Here is an 18,772-nt window from a genome sequence, read left to right as displayed (position 1 = left end):
GGGCCCAGTTGGGGCGGCCCATTTAATATAAATGGCCATGTTATTAGGCCCATCTTGATGTAATTGTGGCCCGTTATCGAGACCCACCTTGATGTGTATGAGGTCGTTGTTGAGGCCCACCTTGTTATGAATGTAAGGCCCATATGATTAGGCCCACTTTGATGTACACGAGGCCCATGTTACGAGGCCCATTATGATGTTTTCAAAGGCCCATGGGATATGGCCCATTGCAATGTACATAAGGCCCATTGATGCAGCCCACATGATTTATATAAGGCCCATATGAGGCAGCCCATTTGATGTATCTGAGGCCTATGGGTCGAGGCCCAATAAGATGTATATAGGTCCATTGCAATGTGTGATTCCCTATGGTTTGTGTAATGATATTTTATGGTGGGCCATGCCTTGGGAACAATGTTGGTTTGACGTCCACATTGTAAGTGCAATGTTGGTTAAATGTCCATATTGTAACTCTCCTTAAGGCCCATTAATAGGCTCATACTTGTTGATAGTTCACCACTTTGTAACATGCTTAGTATATCTCCACGATTCATGCCCATACGCATCATATGTATGCTTGATATGAGGAATGTTTGATCATTGCATAAGCTGTTGGGCTGAGACATTTACAGGACTCCTTATGAGATGGAGTGCCCCACATGAGCGCGTGGTACGCGCGAGATTGCTGCATGACTGACGGTGTGACTCATGCATTTCGCATTGTGTGTCGTGATTCACTGCACGCCCTAGCGACGTCAGGGCCGTGGCTCCATAGACACATCGTGGATGGCCGTATCGGATACCGAAAATGCTTGGTTCTAGCACTGTGGGCACTTAGGATATCCTTGGGTGAAAGTCCCAGAACCTTTTTGGTACCAGGAGATGCTCCAACGTCTAGACCGAGTGGATACATGAGCGCCCGAGTGCCGAATACCAGTAGGTCGCGTCTCCCACTGTGTCGTGGTCGGTTGGAAGGGGGTGTGGCCTTATCCGCCTGAGTGAGGGGGCTATAAGCTAGGCTGAGTTTGACCAGCTCGTAAATGAGTCCGCTATCGACGAGCCGGGTAGGTATTGGCAGACTACTGGTCAGGCGAATAGTGAGGTCTATTCCACTTGCTCGACTGTGCAGCTAGGGAGGAGGCAGTCTGTGTGGAGTGTATTAGACCCCGGTGATATCCAGAGAGGAACTGTATTGATATAGGTACTTGATGAGTACTGGCACGCTTGCTTTGCATCTCGCATATGACATTTGGCTACATAGGCCTCGCATCATATGGCCTTGGTATGGCCGATAGCATTCATGCCTTGCATCACATAGTTTTGGTATAGTTGATAGCATTCATGGACTTCCCGCATATTTTCGTATTACTCTGATATTGTACACTTAGCACTCGCCTTACACACACTTTCACCACCCTCTAAGCTTTCTATAAGCTTATGCACGATAGATGCGTGCAGGTGGCGTTTAGTTGCAGCAACGTTGAGCTTGGAGCGTGCAGCCGAGCTTCTTGAGTTTCTTTTACTTTTCTTATATTGTATTTCCCTTTCATACACATTGTACCTAAAGTTTTTAATATAGTGGATATGTGGTGTTGTTGTTTTGTGACTTGGTTATGCTTGTGATTATGCTCCATTACAAAAAAAAAAAAATCATACTGAAAATCCTCCTTGTAGGATCCCATGATCGGAATCTGGCGTATGGGCGCTGGGAGCCGAGAATGGGGTACTACGGAGGCCATCAGCGATCGGAAATTTTGTGAGCCCGGTTTCTAAGTTTGGGACGTGATACGCACTAAGGTAATGGAGGGGGAGTGAGTAGGCTTGGGGTGGGCTTTATGCTGATGTGTTGTGAAATCCACTCCAATCATTAGGTTCTTGATAGTAATTTAATTGCAGGTTTAAAATAATAAACAGATTTGTAATTCAGGTGGGCCATACCAAGAGAAACAGCAGTAGAAGGATATGTCTACCATTAAATTTCTATAAGGCCAACTGTAATATTTATGTGAAATCCACTCAAACCATTACCTACCTCCTAGAAATACATTCATGAGGACAAAAATTCATGCCCATCTTGGATTTATGTGGGGCCATACAAGTGAAACAATCTAAATGGTGGGCATATCATGCACCATTTCCACTCATATGGCCCACCTGAATTGTGTAGGCAGGTTTGCTTTTAGCACTATGGTTAAATTCATATCATGCATCTCATTATCGAAGTGGATTTCACCTAAACAATAGGTGGGCCCACCCCAGCCCTCCCTGCCTTGCCCACTTGTTCACGTCCTTGTGCATGCTGACTCTTCCAGCAGCTACCTCCTGCTAGTGAGTACTAAAAGTGTTATGTGAGCTCCATTATAACATATGTGTTTTATCTATGTTATTCATCTGTTGCACTGGATTATTTTATATCATTAGATCAAGAACGAGGTAGATCCAAAGCTTAGTTGAACCACACTATAGGAAATAGTGGTGAATGAATGCCACCATTAATTTCATATGTTATGCTCTACCTAATAATTGGATATCTTCATTTTTGGGATTATACCACAAAATGATTGGGAAAATGGATGGACGGAGCAGATATAGAATACATACATCAAGGTGAGCCCATGGCATCGTCTTGGGTCAGTCTCGGATCTCACTCAATCCGCTCCCCGGCATGTAACCCGCATATCTTGCTGCAGCGTGGCAACAGGGTGGGGTCATCTTAATGTGTGTGTGAAATCCACTCTGATAATAAGATGTGTGACAATAATTTATCAATAGGGTTAAAAATCACCCACTTTCATAATTTAATTGGACCATATAAGTGGAAACAATGAAGGGAATGCCCACCGTCTAAATTGTTTGGCTTGGTATGGCCCACATAAATCACGTAAAGGTATAAAATTTGATCCCTATGCATATATTGTCATGAGGCATCTAATGGTTGGAGCAGATTTCATATAAAAGTCACTGTGGGCCTGCAAACCTAGTGTTTCTCTTGGTAAGGTCCACCTGAATCATGAATCTATCTATTCTTTGGACTACCATTAAATTACTATATTAAAAAAATTTAATGGTCAGAGTGGATTTCACCAAAACATCACCGTAGAGCCTACTCCGAGCCTACTTACTCCCACTACATTAGCTTGGTGCGCACAAAAGTCTCATGTGGTACGTGCGCAGGAGACCATTCCTCTCTCTCTCTCTCTCTCTCTCTCTCTCTCTCTCTCTCTCTATATATATATATATATATATATATATATATATGGAAATGGTATTATATGAGAACTTGAACTTCCGATGAGGTCAAGCTATGTGGGCCCCACCATGATATGTGTTGAACATCAATCCCATGCATTTGATGGGTGCTCTTTAGGTCATGGGATATCCCAAAAATCAGTTGTATATGGAACTCAGGTGGGCCATACCATCTAAAACCATGTGAAGACATGCCTAAATCATATAAAAGCACTTGGTGGGGCTCACCTAACTTTTATATGCAGCTGAAACTTGGTCTAACCCCTCGTCCAAGTGGGACACACACAATGGATGGGCTGGATTTGTAACCACATCTCAGTGGAGCCAATAAATAATTATGAATGTTTAATTGGGAGGGTAACCACTCTCAACTATTGTATGTGGTGTGGCCCACCCAAGTCATGGATTGACTAGATTTTTAAGCCTGTGGCCCACCATGGAATGTTGCATTTGACTAATGAAGTAGATGTTTGACACACATCACGGTAGGGCCCGCACAGCTCGACCTCATGGGAAGTTCCCGTGAGGTCGACTCATAGTACCATTTCTCATATATATACATACATACATATATATATATATATAGAGAGAGAGAGAGAGCTGGGTAAAATCCGATCCGAACCGAAGGCCAGGATCGGGTCGGATCGAGTAGGCTCACTTAGATCCGACTGTACATCAAATCGAGTTTGGATTAGTGGCCAATTCAGACCAATCTGATCCGGTCGAGTACTATATAAGATATTTTTACTTTTTTACTACCCTCAGCCGAATGAAGCCCTAATCCCTAACCCTTCTCTACCCTTCCTCCCTACTCTCACCCTTCCCCCATCCTATGTCCATGCACTGGTCAGTCCCATGGGGTCGCTTGTTCTTGACACCATCACTCTCAATCTCAATGCCTCCACTGCCCCAACTGTGTCGATTGTCAGATCGTCATTGGCATGCAAATATTTAAAATGGAAATGTCCAGATTGTTAGATCGTCAACGGTGTCGATGGTACCACAAACAATGGCTTCAAACTTACTGAATGCGCCTCAACCTAAGTCTCCAATTCAATTAAGGCTCTTCAATGGCAGCCCAACAGTGCCATTAGAGTCATTGAGGAAAGGGAAGCAGTCTGTCTTTCGATTGAGAGAGAGAGAGAGAGAGAGAGAGAGAGAGATGTATCTAGATTCTCGACAACATCTCTTTGTTCCTACACACCCAAATGGCCAATCTTTTTCCAAACCACCATGGAATTTTTTTCATATTTTTTGATTTTTTTTTTAATTTTCAAAAATAAAAAAAATAAAATAAACAAAAGGCTTGATCGGAACCGACTCAATTAGGTTCAGATTAGGCCTGTAGTGCATCGGATCGGATCGAGTCAGATGACCCGAACTCGGTCCCGGATCGGATCGAGTTCAGGTCAGTGCATTGAAAATTTTGGACCCAGTCTAGTTGGACCCAATCCGGTCCGACTCGACTCGATGCCTCTCTCTCTCTCTATATATATAGACATGGATCGATGCCCGTAACAAGCGACCTTCTCTGTTCTCTTTTCCTGTATAGTGGGACTTTTGCAACAATGTTGTCCGTTTTTTTTCTCTTTTTTTTTTTTTTTCTTTCCTGGCCGATTTCTTTTATTTTTCTCTCTTCCATTCTCTCTTTACATGCGTTGCACGGGCCACTTTCTCAGCACATGTAAAGTGCAAACTATAAGATACGACGACGCGAGGAGTAAACAAAACAAGAAAGACGATTTATTTAAATTAAGGAAGAACCTTTCACTCCCTTCGAAATATTCTCGAAAGGAGTTACCTTCTGAGGAAGAATCCAATTATATAATACCAGAGGCAGAGAGAGAGAGATGCATTGCTTTCTTTTATTTATATATTTCAAGCCAATTTAAATTTTTTTTTTAAAAATAAAAAAATAAAAAAACAAAAAAAACGTGAAGAAGAAAATTACGATAACGGGTCGGGGCAACAACAGTCCACACAAAGGTCAAAATCGTGGGTAGAAAGAGAGACATCATTTGTAACGATGAGATAAAAAATTCAAAGAAAAAGAGTAGAGAGACGGGAGAAAGCGAAATGAGTGAGAAAAGGTTGCAAAGGAAACAATCCCAACTTTGCATGGAAACAAGCAAAGCAACATCAGCATTCAGTAGTCATCAGCGCCTCCCATCTCCTGCTTCTCTCTCCCACCCTTTCATTGCTCTCTCCTTATCATTACATACAGCAGAAACCACAACGGCCCTCTCTCACTCTATCTGTTAGTGGACCATCTTCTCACTCTTACATAAAAGACCACGACGGGCTACAATGTGCGTTTTTCACATTTCTCTAAGTTGTGCCAGCTTATCCACAGCGCTGCCCGCCATTCTGACCGTGTAAATCTTGAGCTCATCTTGGGTGGATGATACTAGACAATGTCGACCACCTGATTTCTCCACTCTACACCGACCTTTTAAGATGATGCGGCAGAATTTGATTGTAGGGCAGGCCACCATATGGGATGAGTCGGTTCAAATATGCACTTGTCAAAATCTTTCAAACATACTTTGCAGGGCATTGTTAATGGCCGCTTGTTTTCCAATCAAATCCCTCTACGTTATAAGAAAGGTTGGTGGTTCCAGCGGCAGTATCCCATCTGCGTCCCATGACCACGTATTGGATGGTCAATGATGCATGTAGTCCGTGTACTTGCCATAATTTGGTGACCTGTGATAAACGCACATTGTAGTTATCTGGCCCAGAAAGAATTTAAAAAGAAAAAAAGGCCTCCTCTTTCAGTTCCCGTTAATGAAGTTGAAAATCTGATAAACTGCCCCTGCAATCTCGTCAGCTGACCCAAGGCTACAGCCCTCTTCAATCTGTATACCCACAAAAGAAAATTAGGGTTAGGGTTGGGGTTAGATTGAGAGAGAGAGAGAGAGAGAGAGAGAGAGAGAGAGAGAGAGAGAGAGAGTAATTAGCAGTAGTAGTTACCTTGAGATTGAATGAGTAAAGAACGGAGCTCTCCAGAGAAGTTACATTAAGGTGTAAGATATCTAAGTAGAGTTCTTCCAAAGCAGCAATGGCCTTCACAAGCTGCCCGGGCCGCCTCCTTGATAGGATTTTCAGATTCACATGCGTTTGGATGACCGTAACTTCAATATCTGCCACCGCCGATTTGTTCTCGGCCGAAAATTCACTCACCTCACCTTCCATAAATCCATTGAATGGGTACTTGAACTCGGACTGATGCTGCTGCCGCATTGCTGCCGCTGAGTAGGTTGTATACTGTGGCGATGTGAAGAAGCCGTTGAAAGCAGTTGAAGTAGGAGTGTCGGGGCTATAGCCTTCTTCTTCCACCAGTCGCAGCCGCTTCTGCACTTGAAGCGACTGTAACAGCTGTTCGAGCTCTTTTACAAAATCGATGGCGCCGCCAACTATAGAAGCTTGGTCTCCCTGAAAATGGAAATTGAATTGATGATAATCAGGTTTTAGAAGTAAAAATGTGTTTTGAATGCTAGTTTGGATGATTACTCTTTGGATGAATGAAGGCGGCATTAGAGAGCGGAGGGCGTTGAGGTGATCATTCATCTGCTTCCTACGGTTACGTTCAACGGCAATGTGGGTCATCCGTTGGCTTTCGACCTCTTCACTGTTCTTGGATGGTCTTGATCTCTTCTTCCGCTTTCGCTTCTCTTGAACAGGAGGTGGTTTCGTGAATTGGGGTGCATTAGCTTGTTTCCAGAAACGGGTGGAAGATGATCCTGAATTGCCACTAACGCCGACACTGCCGTCCTTGAAATTGTCAGGAGAGCTTGGGGTTTCTAGGCAGGAAGATGAATGTGGGTATTGCTGATCTTTGGTTTCGGACTTGATGGGGGAGTGCGATTCGGAGAGGTAGCTGACGCAGCTCTCGAGCTCTAATGGAGGAATGCGGGCGTCAGTTTCCAGGCAGCGGGGCTGTTTCCATGGCTTCTTTTGATGTTGTATTCTCGGCAGGAGGTGGAAGTTGGGATCTGGTAATGGTGAAAGGGAAGGGGATTCTACTCCTTCTAACATTTGGAGGAATGGCATCTTGTCTTGGAAGATTATGGGGTTGGAGAAAGGTTCTCCAAATCTCAAGCTTTCTTTGTTGAGAAATTGCCCATAACTAAAATCAGCAGCATCCCCTTCTTCTAAGCACTCCACATTCAAATGCTCTCCCAAGAACTGCAAAGTGGAACATAAAAAGATTTTTATTTTAAAAATGAAAACCTCCAGAAAGTACAAAAAAAACAAAAAGCAATTGGTTCTCTTTTTCTTTTTCAAAAAAGGTTAACTACATTTCAAATTTCAAGCACCCCAAGAAGAAATTAAAAATAAAAATAAAAAATTACTCCTACGGTCTCATATACTTCATAATCAAGGACCACTACAAGGGGGAAAAACTAACAAAAATAACAATAGGGTTTTTCTCCTATGGTCTCACAGAAATGAATGCCAAGCACCCAAACAAGCAAAAAAACAAAAGGAAAAGCAACTAGGCTTTTCTCTTTGGGTCTCATACACTTCAAATTCAAGTGCCCCGAGAAGAAAAGAAAAATGATCTTTTTCACAGATTGAATGGGGCCTGCCTTGCAGAAAGAACGGAATAGAATGTCAAGAAAGAGAAAGCAAAAGCAAAGAGAGGTTTTCCACTTTTTATTGTCATCTCCAGAGCATTTACAACTACATTGAATGCTCTCCCGTAATGGGAGATTTCAAAGGAGGGGAGAAATAAGGGATGAAAAGGAAAAGGCCATAAACTCTTAACTTACACAGGGGTTGTTGAAGGATCCTTGGAAGCTCTCCATAACAACAATAGCAGAAGTAGCGATGGCAGCAACAGAGGGCTTTTTGGAGAATGTGTACTGCAATGTATTATATCTCTTCTCCCCCTTCCAACAGCTGTCTTTTCTTCTCTCACTCCATCCACCAGCATTCGGTATATTGCGAGTGCAGCTGCAATAAATGCACGTAGATTCGAGCAGGGAGGGCCGGAGACCCCATTTTATTCCTTTCTCAAGATGGAGATTGCAGATAGATATTAAATAAGAGGGGAGAGACAGAGAGAGAGAGAGAGAGAGAGAGAGAGAGAGAGGAGAAACGGATGGACGGTGGCGAAAGGAATCGGAAGCTGTGTAGGTGAGGAATGAAGAGCTAGAATTACCCCAATGCCTTTAACCGGATGAAATGTTAAAATGGAGTTCGTTTTGCCTCTGTCGCGACTAAGAATCCAGTGTGTGTCTCCACCTACTTGAGCCCGAATTCTGGAATGGTCCGACGATATTAACCGTCCATGTTCAATTTGATTACCGTATAAAGGCTATTATCAACTTGTGCTTCAAAATTGATAATAACTCATGTTACAAATTTATCTATGGTTTGTGGTGTTAAAAACAAGCCATTCATTATTATTTATTTTTGTCTTCCTTATGAAATAGGTTCGGCTACATGGACAGATCCGATCATCGGACTACTCCGCATTTAGGCCCTTGTAAGCAGGGACATACGCAGAATCTACGTCGCGACAGAGGCAACACAAACTCACGTGAAAGAGGACGTCTCCAGCGAAACTAGTTGGACGATAGTGTTATCGTACAACTAGCATATAATTGCCAAGGTATAAATTACATAAAACATCTAATCCGTTCAAAAAGTTGGAAAAACATGTAGAAAATTGAAGAAATAAATAATGTCAATCCATTGATCATCTGGGCCACTTTCTGTTAAAAAAATTGAAACCGATTATATATAAAGTAGATATATCGACTATCTGCTGACTTCATTGGCCCAATCTTAACTTAATATTATTGAAATAGTGTTTTAAATCTTTTGGACGGATTGGATTTCTACATATCTGAAACTTTGGAAATTTTCCGTGACCTGGAGAGGGAACACGATGGCCAAAGTAGTCGCATGTGATTGGGGTTAGGATTTTGAAGATGAAGAATTATATGATGTGTGGTCAGCAGCTTTGCGCAGCAATGGGGCCCATATTTCAGTAGATCACAAGGATATATTATGACTCAGATATCTACTCGATAAGATAATCTTAACCTTCTGATTTGTGGCCTAGAGATAGACGGTAGAAAAGAGACATTGTTACAACAGTCCACTTCAAAGTTAAAAGGTTCTTAATATAGGTTACTAGGATATTCTAATGCTGGATATTTTTCTGTTATAGTACATCCATAGTGAGATTCATAGGGATAGTGGTCCGGATTAGTGAATCATGGGATCCACTTGTTTAAATGAAAACAACTGTGTGCACATGTGAAAATATTGTATCGTATCGTTCACCTTTCCAGATTGGAGAATGGAGAGGGGCTTACGCTATGCTACTATAGTGTGCGTTTGGTAAGAAAAGGTAAATTGTGGTATTGGCCGACAGCAATCTTGACTGTCTGAACAGTGGGCCGACTTCTGGATGGAGGATGGCCTGGAAATGGAGTTGTTCCGGAGATCGTGCGGTCCAATTTGTGTCCTTTGAGTTGGACGGATAATAAGACTTCTATCAACGCTCAATCAGAGTGTTATGGAAACGTTCCTTCTCCTTGTGCAGGTCCATGTTCTGGATGGTCCAGATGGTTCCTGTATGACAGATGAAGTAGGATGAGTTGCATACCACTGTCCTTCATGACAGAGATTTCCGAAATGCTTGGAAAATGGACGCGGATTGCGTGGTGACCCAACATCAATGCTCTGAAAGGTCTACCGTGATGCATGCGTTTTATCCACACAGTCCATTCGTTTTTACAAAGCTTAGTTGAACAACAAAACAGGAAAAAATGAAGATTCAACGGCTATAGTTGAAAACTTCTCAGGGCCACTGAAGTTTCGGACCAACCTGATATTTGTGTTTTTCCTTATCGGTGCCCATCTCTGACAGACACATGGTCCAATTAAATCCTCCACATCAGGCCACCATGGCGGCGGATGTGGGAGAGTCGTAAGGGGAAGAGACTGGGTCAAGTAATGACTGTGAGGCTCACCTTGACGTATGTGTTGTAGATCCACACCGTACATCCATTTTGACAGCTCATTTAAGGCCAAAAGTCGTAAAATGACGCAAATTCAAATCTTAAATGAACTACACCGTAGAAAATAGTTAGGATTGAAAGCTCACCATTAGAAACTTCCTAAGGTCCACCGTAATGTTAATGTCTCATCCAATGTGCTGATATAGATGAAGGGAAAACATAAATTTCAGCTTGATTCAAAAGTTGTGTCCCACAAGAAGAAGTTTTCAATGGTCGATCACAATTAATCACCATGGTTTCAAAGGTGTGGTCCATCTGATATTTGGATCTACTTCATTTTTCGGTCCATCCCCTAAGGTGAGCTGGAAAAATGGATGGACAACGTGGATAGATAATACAGACACTAATGTGGGCTTAAGGTCATAATGTAGAGCAGGTTGTGGACAATTTCATGGCCAAGATGGATCAGAAAAGGCTTAGTTGATGATAGAAGTGATTTGGACAGACAAACCTTAAATCAGGTGTATCTCGCAATCTAAATGAGTTATCAGACGTAAAATATATGATTTTGAGATATGACGAGCTACTTTGGTTTTCCTAGTTTAATTCCGTTTTTACTATGAATAGTAAGTTTTAGTTTGATTATAACTTTTCATCCATTGGGCTTTAGGAGTTGCGTCCAACGTCAAAAGTGCTTAGAATAATTAAGAGAACAACATGGTGATACCAAATAGGACTCTTACTATTTTGGCCAAAAACCTTGCGCACTAGTAGACATCATGATCATTTATAAATAGTAAGTTTACTATTTATAGTAAGTTGTGAATTCTAGGAGTTTTAGCTGTAGTTTGATTCTAAAATTTCTCCCACTGCTTAGTATCCCTATTTAAAAGGTTGTGAACTAGTTTATTTCATTCATCAATCAAATTACGAATTTTATAGAATTTATCAAATTACGAATTTTAAAGAATTTATTTCTATTTTGCTTCTTTTTTTCTTGTGGATTTAGGAAGTCTTTATGAGGAGTAGTTATCCTTAAGGAAGATGATGATCGACCTCATCACGTTCATCCCTCCATCAATTGGTATCAGAGCGAATGGAAAACAACAAAGGTATGAACCAAAATCTTATAGACGGTAATCCAGAGATTTGTTATCTTTCAGAAAGAATGGAAACTTTCCACTAGGAGAATCAGTTAACCAGGCAAGGGATGTTGGCAACCCTTGACCGTCTTACGGATGCATTACTTCCACCCTGAACCCTAAGCAATGCTCCACCGTATGTGGTTGCTGTAAGGCACAACCTTAATTTTCGTAGAGCACTACCAATGGTAAATCATAGGGCTACACTAGGTGATTCGAGCTCTAGCGACGAAGACCTTGATGAAAGCTTTACCCGACGACCAATCCATGAAGGTTATCATCTAAATCGTGCTAAGAGATACTATCGAGGTGAGGCCGAACTTCTTTATTACGCATAAAAAATTTCCTCGACTGACTAGCTGAAGTAGAAAGATATTTCGATTACATGGATGTGTCAGAGCATAAAAAGATAAAACTAGTAATGTTTAAATTAAAATATGATGCTTCTGCATGGTGGGATCAATTACAACTCTCACGAGCCCAACAAAATAAGGCGTCTAACTAATCATGGCTACGGATGAGATGCCTTATTTGATCGGGATTCCTTCCTAGTGATTACGAGCAGGTATTGTTCCAGCAATACTAAAACGAGCACAATTTATAGGTGGGTTAAGATCGACGATTCAGGACCGAGTTCAGATGCACCCAGTCAGGATCGTGGATGAAGCGATTCAATTGGTAGGTATGGCGGAAATGCAACTTGTAAGAGTTCCTGTTCGACCTTATCTTTCAACTCGACCTCCCGTGATGGGTCCCACGCAGGATCCAGTACTAGCACGAGGAAAACTAGTAGGAGAATGTTATCAACCTACTACAACCAAAAACCGTGATATGGGGAGCGACTTATGTAGGCCTCAATGTGGAGCACTCACAACAGCGGACCTGCATAGGATTCTAAATTCTTACATTCGGACAAGGTCAAACAATTGTTACCATTGTGGCCAATCGAGCCACTTATCAAACACCTGTCCTCAACGTCCCACAATACACTTGACCATAAATGAATGAGGCACTGAAGGTGAGGCCGTAGAAGAAGAGCATGTCTTTAATGAACATGAACAAGTCATCGAGAAAGGGACAGATGACAATGAATGGACGGGTGAGGATCATGGTGAATTTCTAGTTGTAAGGCAATTACTGTACACCCCACGTAAGGAATTACATCCATAGTAACATAATATATTTTGTATGCGGTGTACCATTAACGACAAAGTCTATAATTTAATCATAGACAATGGCAGTAATGAGGACATCATCTCAAGAGTGATGGTGGACAAGTTGCAGCTACTAATAACAAAACATCATTCCCCGTACTCAATTGGCTGCATAAAAAAGTGAATGAGACCAAGGTAACTGAACAATGCACTATTTCATTTTCAATTAACAAAACTTATAAGGATCAAGTAGTTTGTGACGTAGTCGACATGGAAGTATACCATATGTTACTTGGTCGACCATGGCAGTTGGACCGTGATGCGACCCACTGAGGATGAGACAATGTTTATGTCTTTATCAAGGATAATCGAAAGATAATCTTTGTCCTTATGATACCAGAGAACCAACCTTAAACTTCTAAAGTGGAGATGAGTTCCCTCCTGACTATTTGAAATTTTATAGAGGAATCTAAGAAAACCGGTGAGGTATACACCATTATTGGTGAAGGGTGATGAATCAGAGCTCTTAAACATTCTTCTAAGTTTAAGACTATTGCTAAATGAATTCAAAGAAGTCTGGCTTGAAGATTTATCGGATAGATTACCCCATATGAGGGACATCCAATATCACATACACCTCATCCCTAGGGCTAGCTTGTCTAACCGCTCCGATTGTTAGATGAGTCCAAAGAAGTGTAAGATACTTCAGCAGTAGTGTAACACCCTGAATTTTGAGGGTTGAGCAAAGCTCTTCTCCCAAAATCCAGCACATCACTTATGCAACATGGATAACGATGTTCAGATTTCGTCTATATTAATGAGTTAAACATGAGTGAGATTATACTAAAACAACATATCATACTCTAGATATAATAAAATTAAGCAAGCGGAAGTCTGAAGCATATATATTTAAGTATGTAAGCATTTCATAGCCTCCAGAGTATGAGTATATAGCCGGGCTGAATATATACATGTGTTATTTCATAATATACAAAATGAGAAAATGTAAGGTGTCCAACTAAGACAAGTATCCCAGTGTTCCCAGTGAATCAACATGAGGTCTACATAGACCCGCTCGAGAGCTAAAAGTAGGAGAACTCCTCCTCATCCATAAGTCCTGCTCTATTGCATAGACTTCATCAATGCCTATATCTAAACCAGAGTTTGGTTGGTGTTTTAAAACATCGTCTTAAGGTGGGAGTGAGTGATTAACTTAATAGTACTATAATGCAAAAGATTAACATGTTGTCAAGTCAATCAAGCAGTAATGATAAAGCAACTTAATAATCACTTCCTAACTACTTTTGTTAATGCCGGAATGAAATGCAGGTAATGATGTATGCCCTCACAGCAAAGCTCCCTCAAAACGTGACTTCGACAACCAATTTCGCATATGACAGCACTCCCTCAAAAACAGTTCAACTTTATCACCTTAAAAGCACATCCTAACTAACGCAGTGCGATGCATGATCGTGTTAGCCAAGTACTTAATTAAGCTTATTCGTACAACAGGTTTGGGAAGCTAAAGTACCTCCCTTTATATCATTAACCCAAACAAAAGGATCCATCTAGGGTCACCAATCCTAGTTAAGCACATTCGATAGGCAAGTTGTAGGGCATCACTCCTAATAAAAAGCATTTGATAGGCAAATTCAAAAGTTTATACTCGCGGTCACTATGGGAAGGCTCGTCACCTCAGCGTAGGCTGACAGTACGAACACGGTGTCCTATACCACTATGCCCGACTCACGAGTCTTAGTTGCTCATTAGTCATTATGGGAAGGCTCGTCACCTCAGCGTAGGCTGACAACTCGAACACGGTGTCCCACACCACCTTGCCCGGCTCACGAGTCTTAGCAGATCGTGGTACCATGGTTAAAGTGGGCCTTTACATTGGTGAGGGGTACCTTAGATTCAAGCAGTGGTGTCCATACTTGGTAAACACACAATAGGCCAATTGGTTCGTTAGGCAAGTTCGATTGGTATGGGCGCACACTGACTTAATCAACATGGAGCGCATAAGCACCCCTCATGGCCTAACCACTGTCGACAGTTGTCGTGTGACCCAAATTCGTCGAGTTTACCCGACGTGGCGAGACTAATTCGGCCACCCGAATAAGGACTGTTACCGATTGCCTGGACTACGTTGTAGTTCCAATCTTACTCAGATGCAGTAAGTAAACACATGTGATAATTACTTCAACATTTAACAAACAATTCAAGTAAATTACTCATTTGAGTATTTTATCAAACTCATTGAACATGTTACCAAACACTTGCATTTTATCCATAAATTTTATAGCGAAAAATATGATTACATGACAGAAACAATACATGAATAAGGTAATTAAGAATCTTATCTTAATACTCCTAATAAATACAAATTATCAACAATTTCTCATTCAGACAATTCATCAAACGCTTAGACTACACTTCATCAAATATATATACTAGGTTAGTTACAACGTATATTTTAGCAAATCCTTATATAGAGAAGTCAACATGCATATGACAACAATGAATCCTAGATTAGTAGTCATGGCAAGCACAAATCATATTTACATGTTCATTCAAACATTTTAACAAGCACATGAGATACACCTATTGTTCAACATAGCTCATACATGTATATTACATCGAAAATGGCGTATCTAAGACGACATGGCAGCAATCAAGTCAGACATAAATCATTATCTGACATTGAAAGTATTGATAACCATAACCTAAACGTTTATAGTCCGCACCTTTCGTCAGAATACTCGATTCGGACTTGATTCGAACACTACATTCCTGAAAACGGAACGTCGGACACCTAAATAACGAAATAGGTTAGCTAGTTTGACGATTAATTAGTCTGGATCTCTACAACGATACTAGGGTTAGGTTTTCTTACCCAAATCGTAGTCGAAACAGATTGTGTAGCGTAATGGGGAGGTGATTCGGTGCGTGGAGTTATGGGAGAGAATCGCTACAATAATCACCAAAGATTCTTCTTCTCTCTTTCCTCTTTTCTCTTCTTTTTTCTCTCTCTCTCTCCCTTAGGATTTTGGAGAAATTCGTATATGAGAGAGGTGGGGTGATATAAGGGCTATTTATAAACCTAGAAGTGATGTAAATGACCCCAAGGCCACTGTATACATGGGTTATACCCTTTAGGCAGTTATTTTTGACAAACGGGGCTCTCAGGGAGGCCCACAACTCACTTACGTCATAGGGTATGCTCTCTGACAATGGATCTATGACAGGATGTGATTTCGATGCGATCGAATAAGCTGATTGACCATTGAGGACCTGTGTCAGATCAACGGTCATACTTATTCGATCAGTGCCATAGTTATACGGATATGTGTAGGGAAATTTTCCTTTTCCATGAGTGAAGTTCGGTCAGAAAGTGACAGTCCGAAATTCTCAATTTTACGTGTGAGCGAATGGCCTAATTCACTTAAGTTCCATTACATCTTCTAAAGATATTCGCGTTTCTCACACACTTCACTCAGGGCTCAAGTTGTGCATTTCTGGACACTATCTGGGCTTGATTCTCGTGATGGTTGTCAAGCCCAGTAAGACGAACATAATCCTATAGTTTCTCGGTTATCGGACTCTCGACGTGCGGTCTAGGTCCGATACGAGGTTTCAATGTACTCTCGAAAGTGACAGGCTTTTGGAATTTCTCGTAGGTCCTTAAGGGACGTTGAGTTAGTGGTATTAATGGTTTTTAGGCCTTCTCATTTATGGAAATGGTGGCCCATGCTAAATCCACTGATTATTTAATTTAGTACTTAATTAATTTTCGTTTAAGTTACGACATGACACGGTCCTTAGGTGGTTTTGCCTGAGGTGGTACTCGGGTACTTATACGGATTTTTTCGAGACGTTACAGGTAGGTGGATGAATTGATCTGTAAGGGTATTTTGAGAGAGAACATGAGCCCATATGCCATGCCAGCATTGTTAAAGTCAAAAAAAAGATGGGAGTTAACACATGTGTGTCAACAGCCAGGCAATCAGCAAAATTACCATCAAATATCAGTTCTCAATACCGCGGTTGAACGACATGCTCGATATGCTAGAAGAGTTCAAGGTGTTCTCTAAGCTAGACCTGAGGAGCAGGTACCATCAAATTTGTATCTAACCTAGTGATGAGTGGAAAATGATATTCAAGAACAAGGAAGGGTTGTATGAGTCGCTGGTCTTGCCCTCCGGTCTATCGAACATACCAAACACTTTTATGTGTTTGATGAATTAAGTGTTAAAATCGTTCACAAGCCGATTTGTGGTAATATATTTTGATGACATCCTGTATATAACCAAGATGAGACAAAGAACATGGAACATCTCAGGAAGATATTGTAGGTCCTATAAGTTAAGAAGTTGTACCTCAACTTGAAGAAGTATAGCTTTTTAAAGGACAACCTATTGTTCCTAGTACATGGGCATCCATGTGGACAATGAAAATGTGCTAGCCATTAGGGAGTGGCCGATCCCAACAAACATTCATGAAGTAAGGAGTTTCTACGGGTTGGCGACCTTTTATCGTTGATTCATGCAAAAATTTAGTAGGATAATCGCACCATATAGATTGCATGAAAAAGGGACTGCTTCAGTGGACCATTGAGGCTGACAAGAGCTTTTATTAGATCAAGCATCAGTTGTTCACAACACCAGTCTTGGTTCATCCTAATTTCGACAATCTGTTTGAGGTTTAGTGGGACGCTCATATGTCGGAATTGGAGGAGTATTATCACAGGAAAGCAGATCGGTAGCCATTTACAGAGAGAAGCTCAGTGAAGCCCGAAAGAAGTAGTCGACGTATGAGCTTGAGTTGTACACAGTTGTTCAGGCGCTATGACATTGATGTCATTATCTAATTTAAAAAGAGTTTGTTCTGTACACTGACCATCAAGCATTAAAGTTTATTAATAGTAAGACTAACGTTAATTATGTGCATGCTAGATGGGTTGCGTTTTTGTAGAAATTTACATTTGTTCTGAAGCACAAGTTAGGGCAGTAGAATAAGGTGGCTGATGCATTTAACCATCGTGCATCACTACTTATTACAATGAGTAATGAGGTGGTTGGCTTCAACTATCTCAAGGAGCTGTATGTCAAGGACAGGGACTTCAAAAATTCTTGTATGAAGTGACAAGAAGGTTATCCCAATGATCTACATATGTTGGACAGTTTCCTCTTCAAAGGGAATTGATTGTGCATCCCCCAATGTTCTCTATGGGAGCAGATTATTTAGGAGCTACATGGAGGTAACCTTCATAGACACCTGGCAAGACAAGATGTAAGCTCTTGTGGAGGAGTGGTATTATTAGCCGTAATTGGTACGTGATATGAAAAAATCAGTACAACATTGTCATGTTTGTCAAACCTACAAAGGGCAATCTCACAATACGGGCCTTTACACCCCGTTACCTATGCTTGACGGCCCTCGGAAGGATTTATCTATGAATTTCATGCTTAGTATCCTACGAACACAACACGATATAAATTCGGTGTTCATGGTGGTGGATCACTTTTCCAAGATGATACACTTTATCTCATGCAAGAAGACCCTTAATACAATACATGTGCCGAATCTATTCTTTAGAGAGGTCACGCGGCTACACGAGGTCCCCAAGATCATTACTTCTTATTGTGACACAAAGTTCATTAGCTACTCTTGGCGCACTTCGTGGACTCAATTTAATACACGACTTCAATTCAACAGCGCCTACCACCAACACACTAATGGGTAGACTGAAGTTGTGAATCACATGTTGGGAAACCTTTTTCGATATATTTCAGGTGAAAAACTGAAGCAGTGGGATTTGGTCTTGTCTCAAGTGAAATTTGCATTCAACAACATGGTGAACTACTCGATAGGAAAATTCCTCTTCTAGATTATTTATGGACGAGTGTCTTGCCACACACTTGACTGGGTCCGTCTGCCCAAGCTCTCAGGCATGAGTATTGCAGTAGAACATATGATAGACAAGATCATTGACATTCATGTGGAGGTGCAAATCAAGTTACATGCCTCGAACAAGAAGTACAAGGAGCAAGCAGACAAGCATCGACGACAAAAATTGTTTAAGCTGGGCGATTACGTTATGCTCCATCTAGGCAAAGAGAGATTTCCGACCAGGACATACAACAAATTGAAGAATAAGAAGATTGGACCAGTACCAATCATCCGAAAGATCAATGACAACGCTTACGTTGTTGATCTTCCAAATGATATGAGGATCTCACGGACTTTC

At 41.3% G+C, this 18,772-nt stretch overlaps 1 protein-coding gene across 1 annotated transcript; it reads right to left on the bottom strand.

Moving 5' to 3' along the window:
* Positions 1-5,168: 5,168 nt before the first annotated feature.
* On the bottom strand, positions 5,169-8,323 carry LOC131248679 (transcription factor bHLH57-like). The gene is made up of 4 exons (XM_058249064.1): positions 8,025-8,323; positions 6,763-7,437; positions 6,223-6,684; positions 5,169-6,107 (listed from the first exon to the last, which is right to left on the bottom strand). Exons 1-4 carry the CDS (start codon positions 8,058-8,060, stop codon positions 6,024-6,026), a joined length of 1,257 nt encoding a protein of 418 aa, XP_058105047.1. The 5' UTR covers positions 8,061-8,323; the 3' UTR covers positions 5,169-6,023.
* Between the last annotated feature and the right edge of the window lie 10,449 nt (positions 8,324-18,772).

Source organism: Magnolia sinica, chromosome 6, assembly GCF_029962835.1.
Source record: "Magnolia sinica isolate HGM2019 chromosome 6, MsV1, whole genome shotgun sequence".
NCBI classification, from domain to species: domain Eukaryota; kingdom Viridiplantae; phylum Streptophyta; class Magnoliopsida; order Magnoliales; family Magnoliaceae; genus Magnolia; species Magnolia sinica.
The sequence above is the reverse complement of the archived record's forward strand: the minus strand, read 5'-3'. Positions and strand labels throughout refer to the sequence as shown.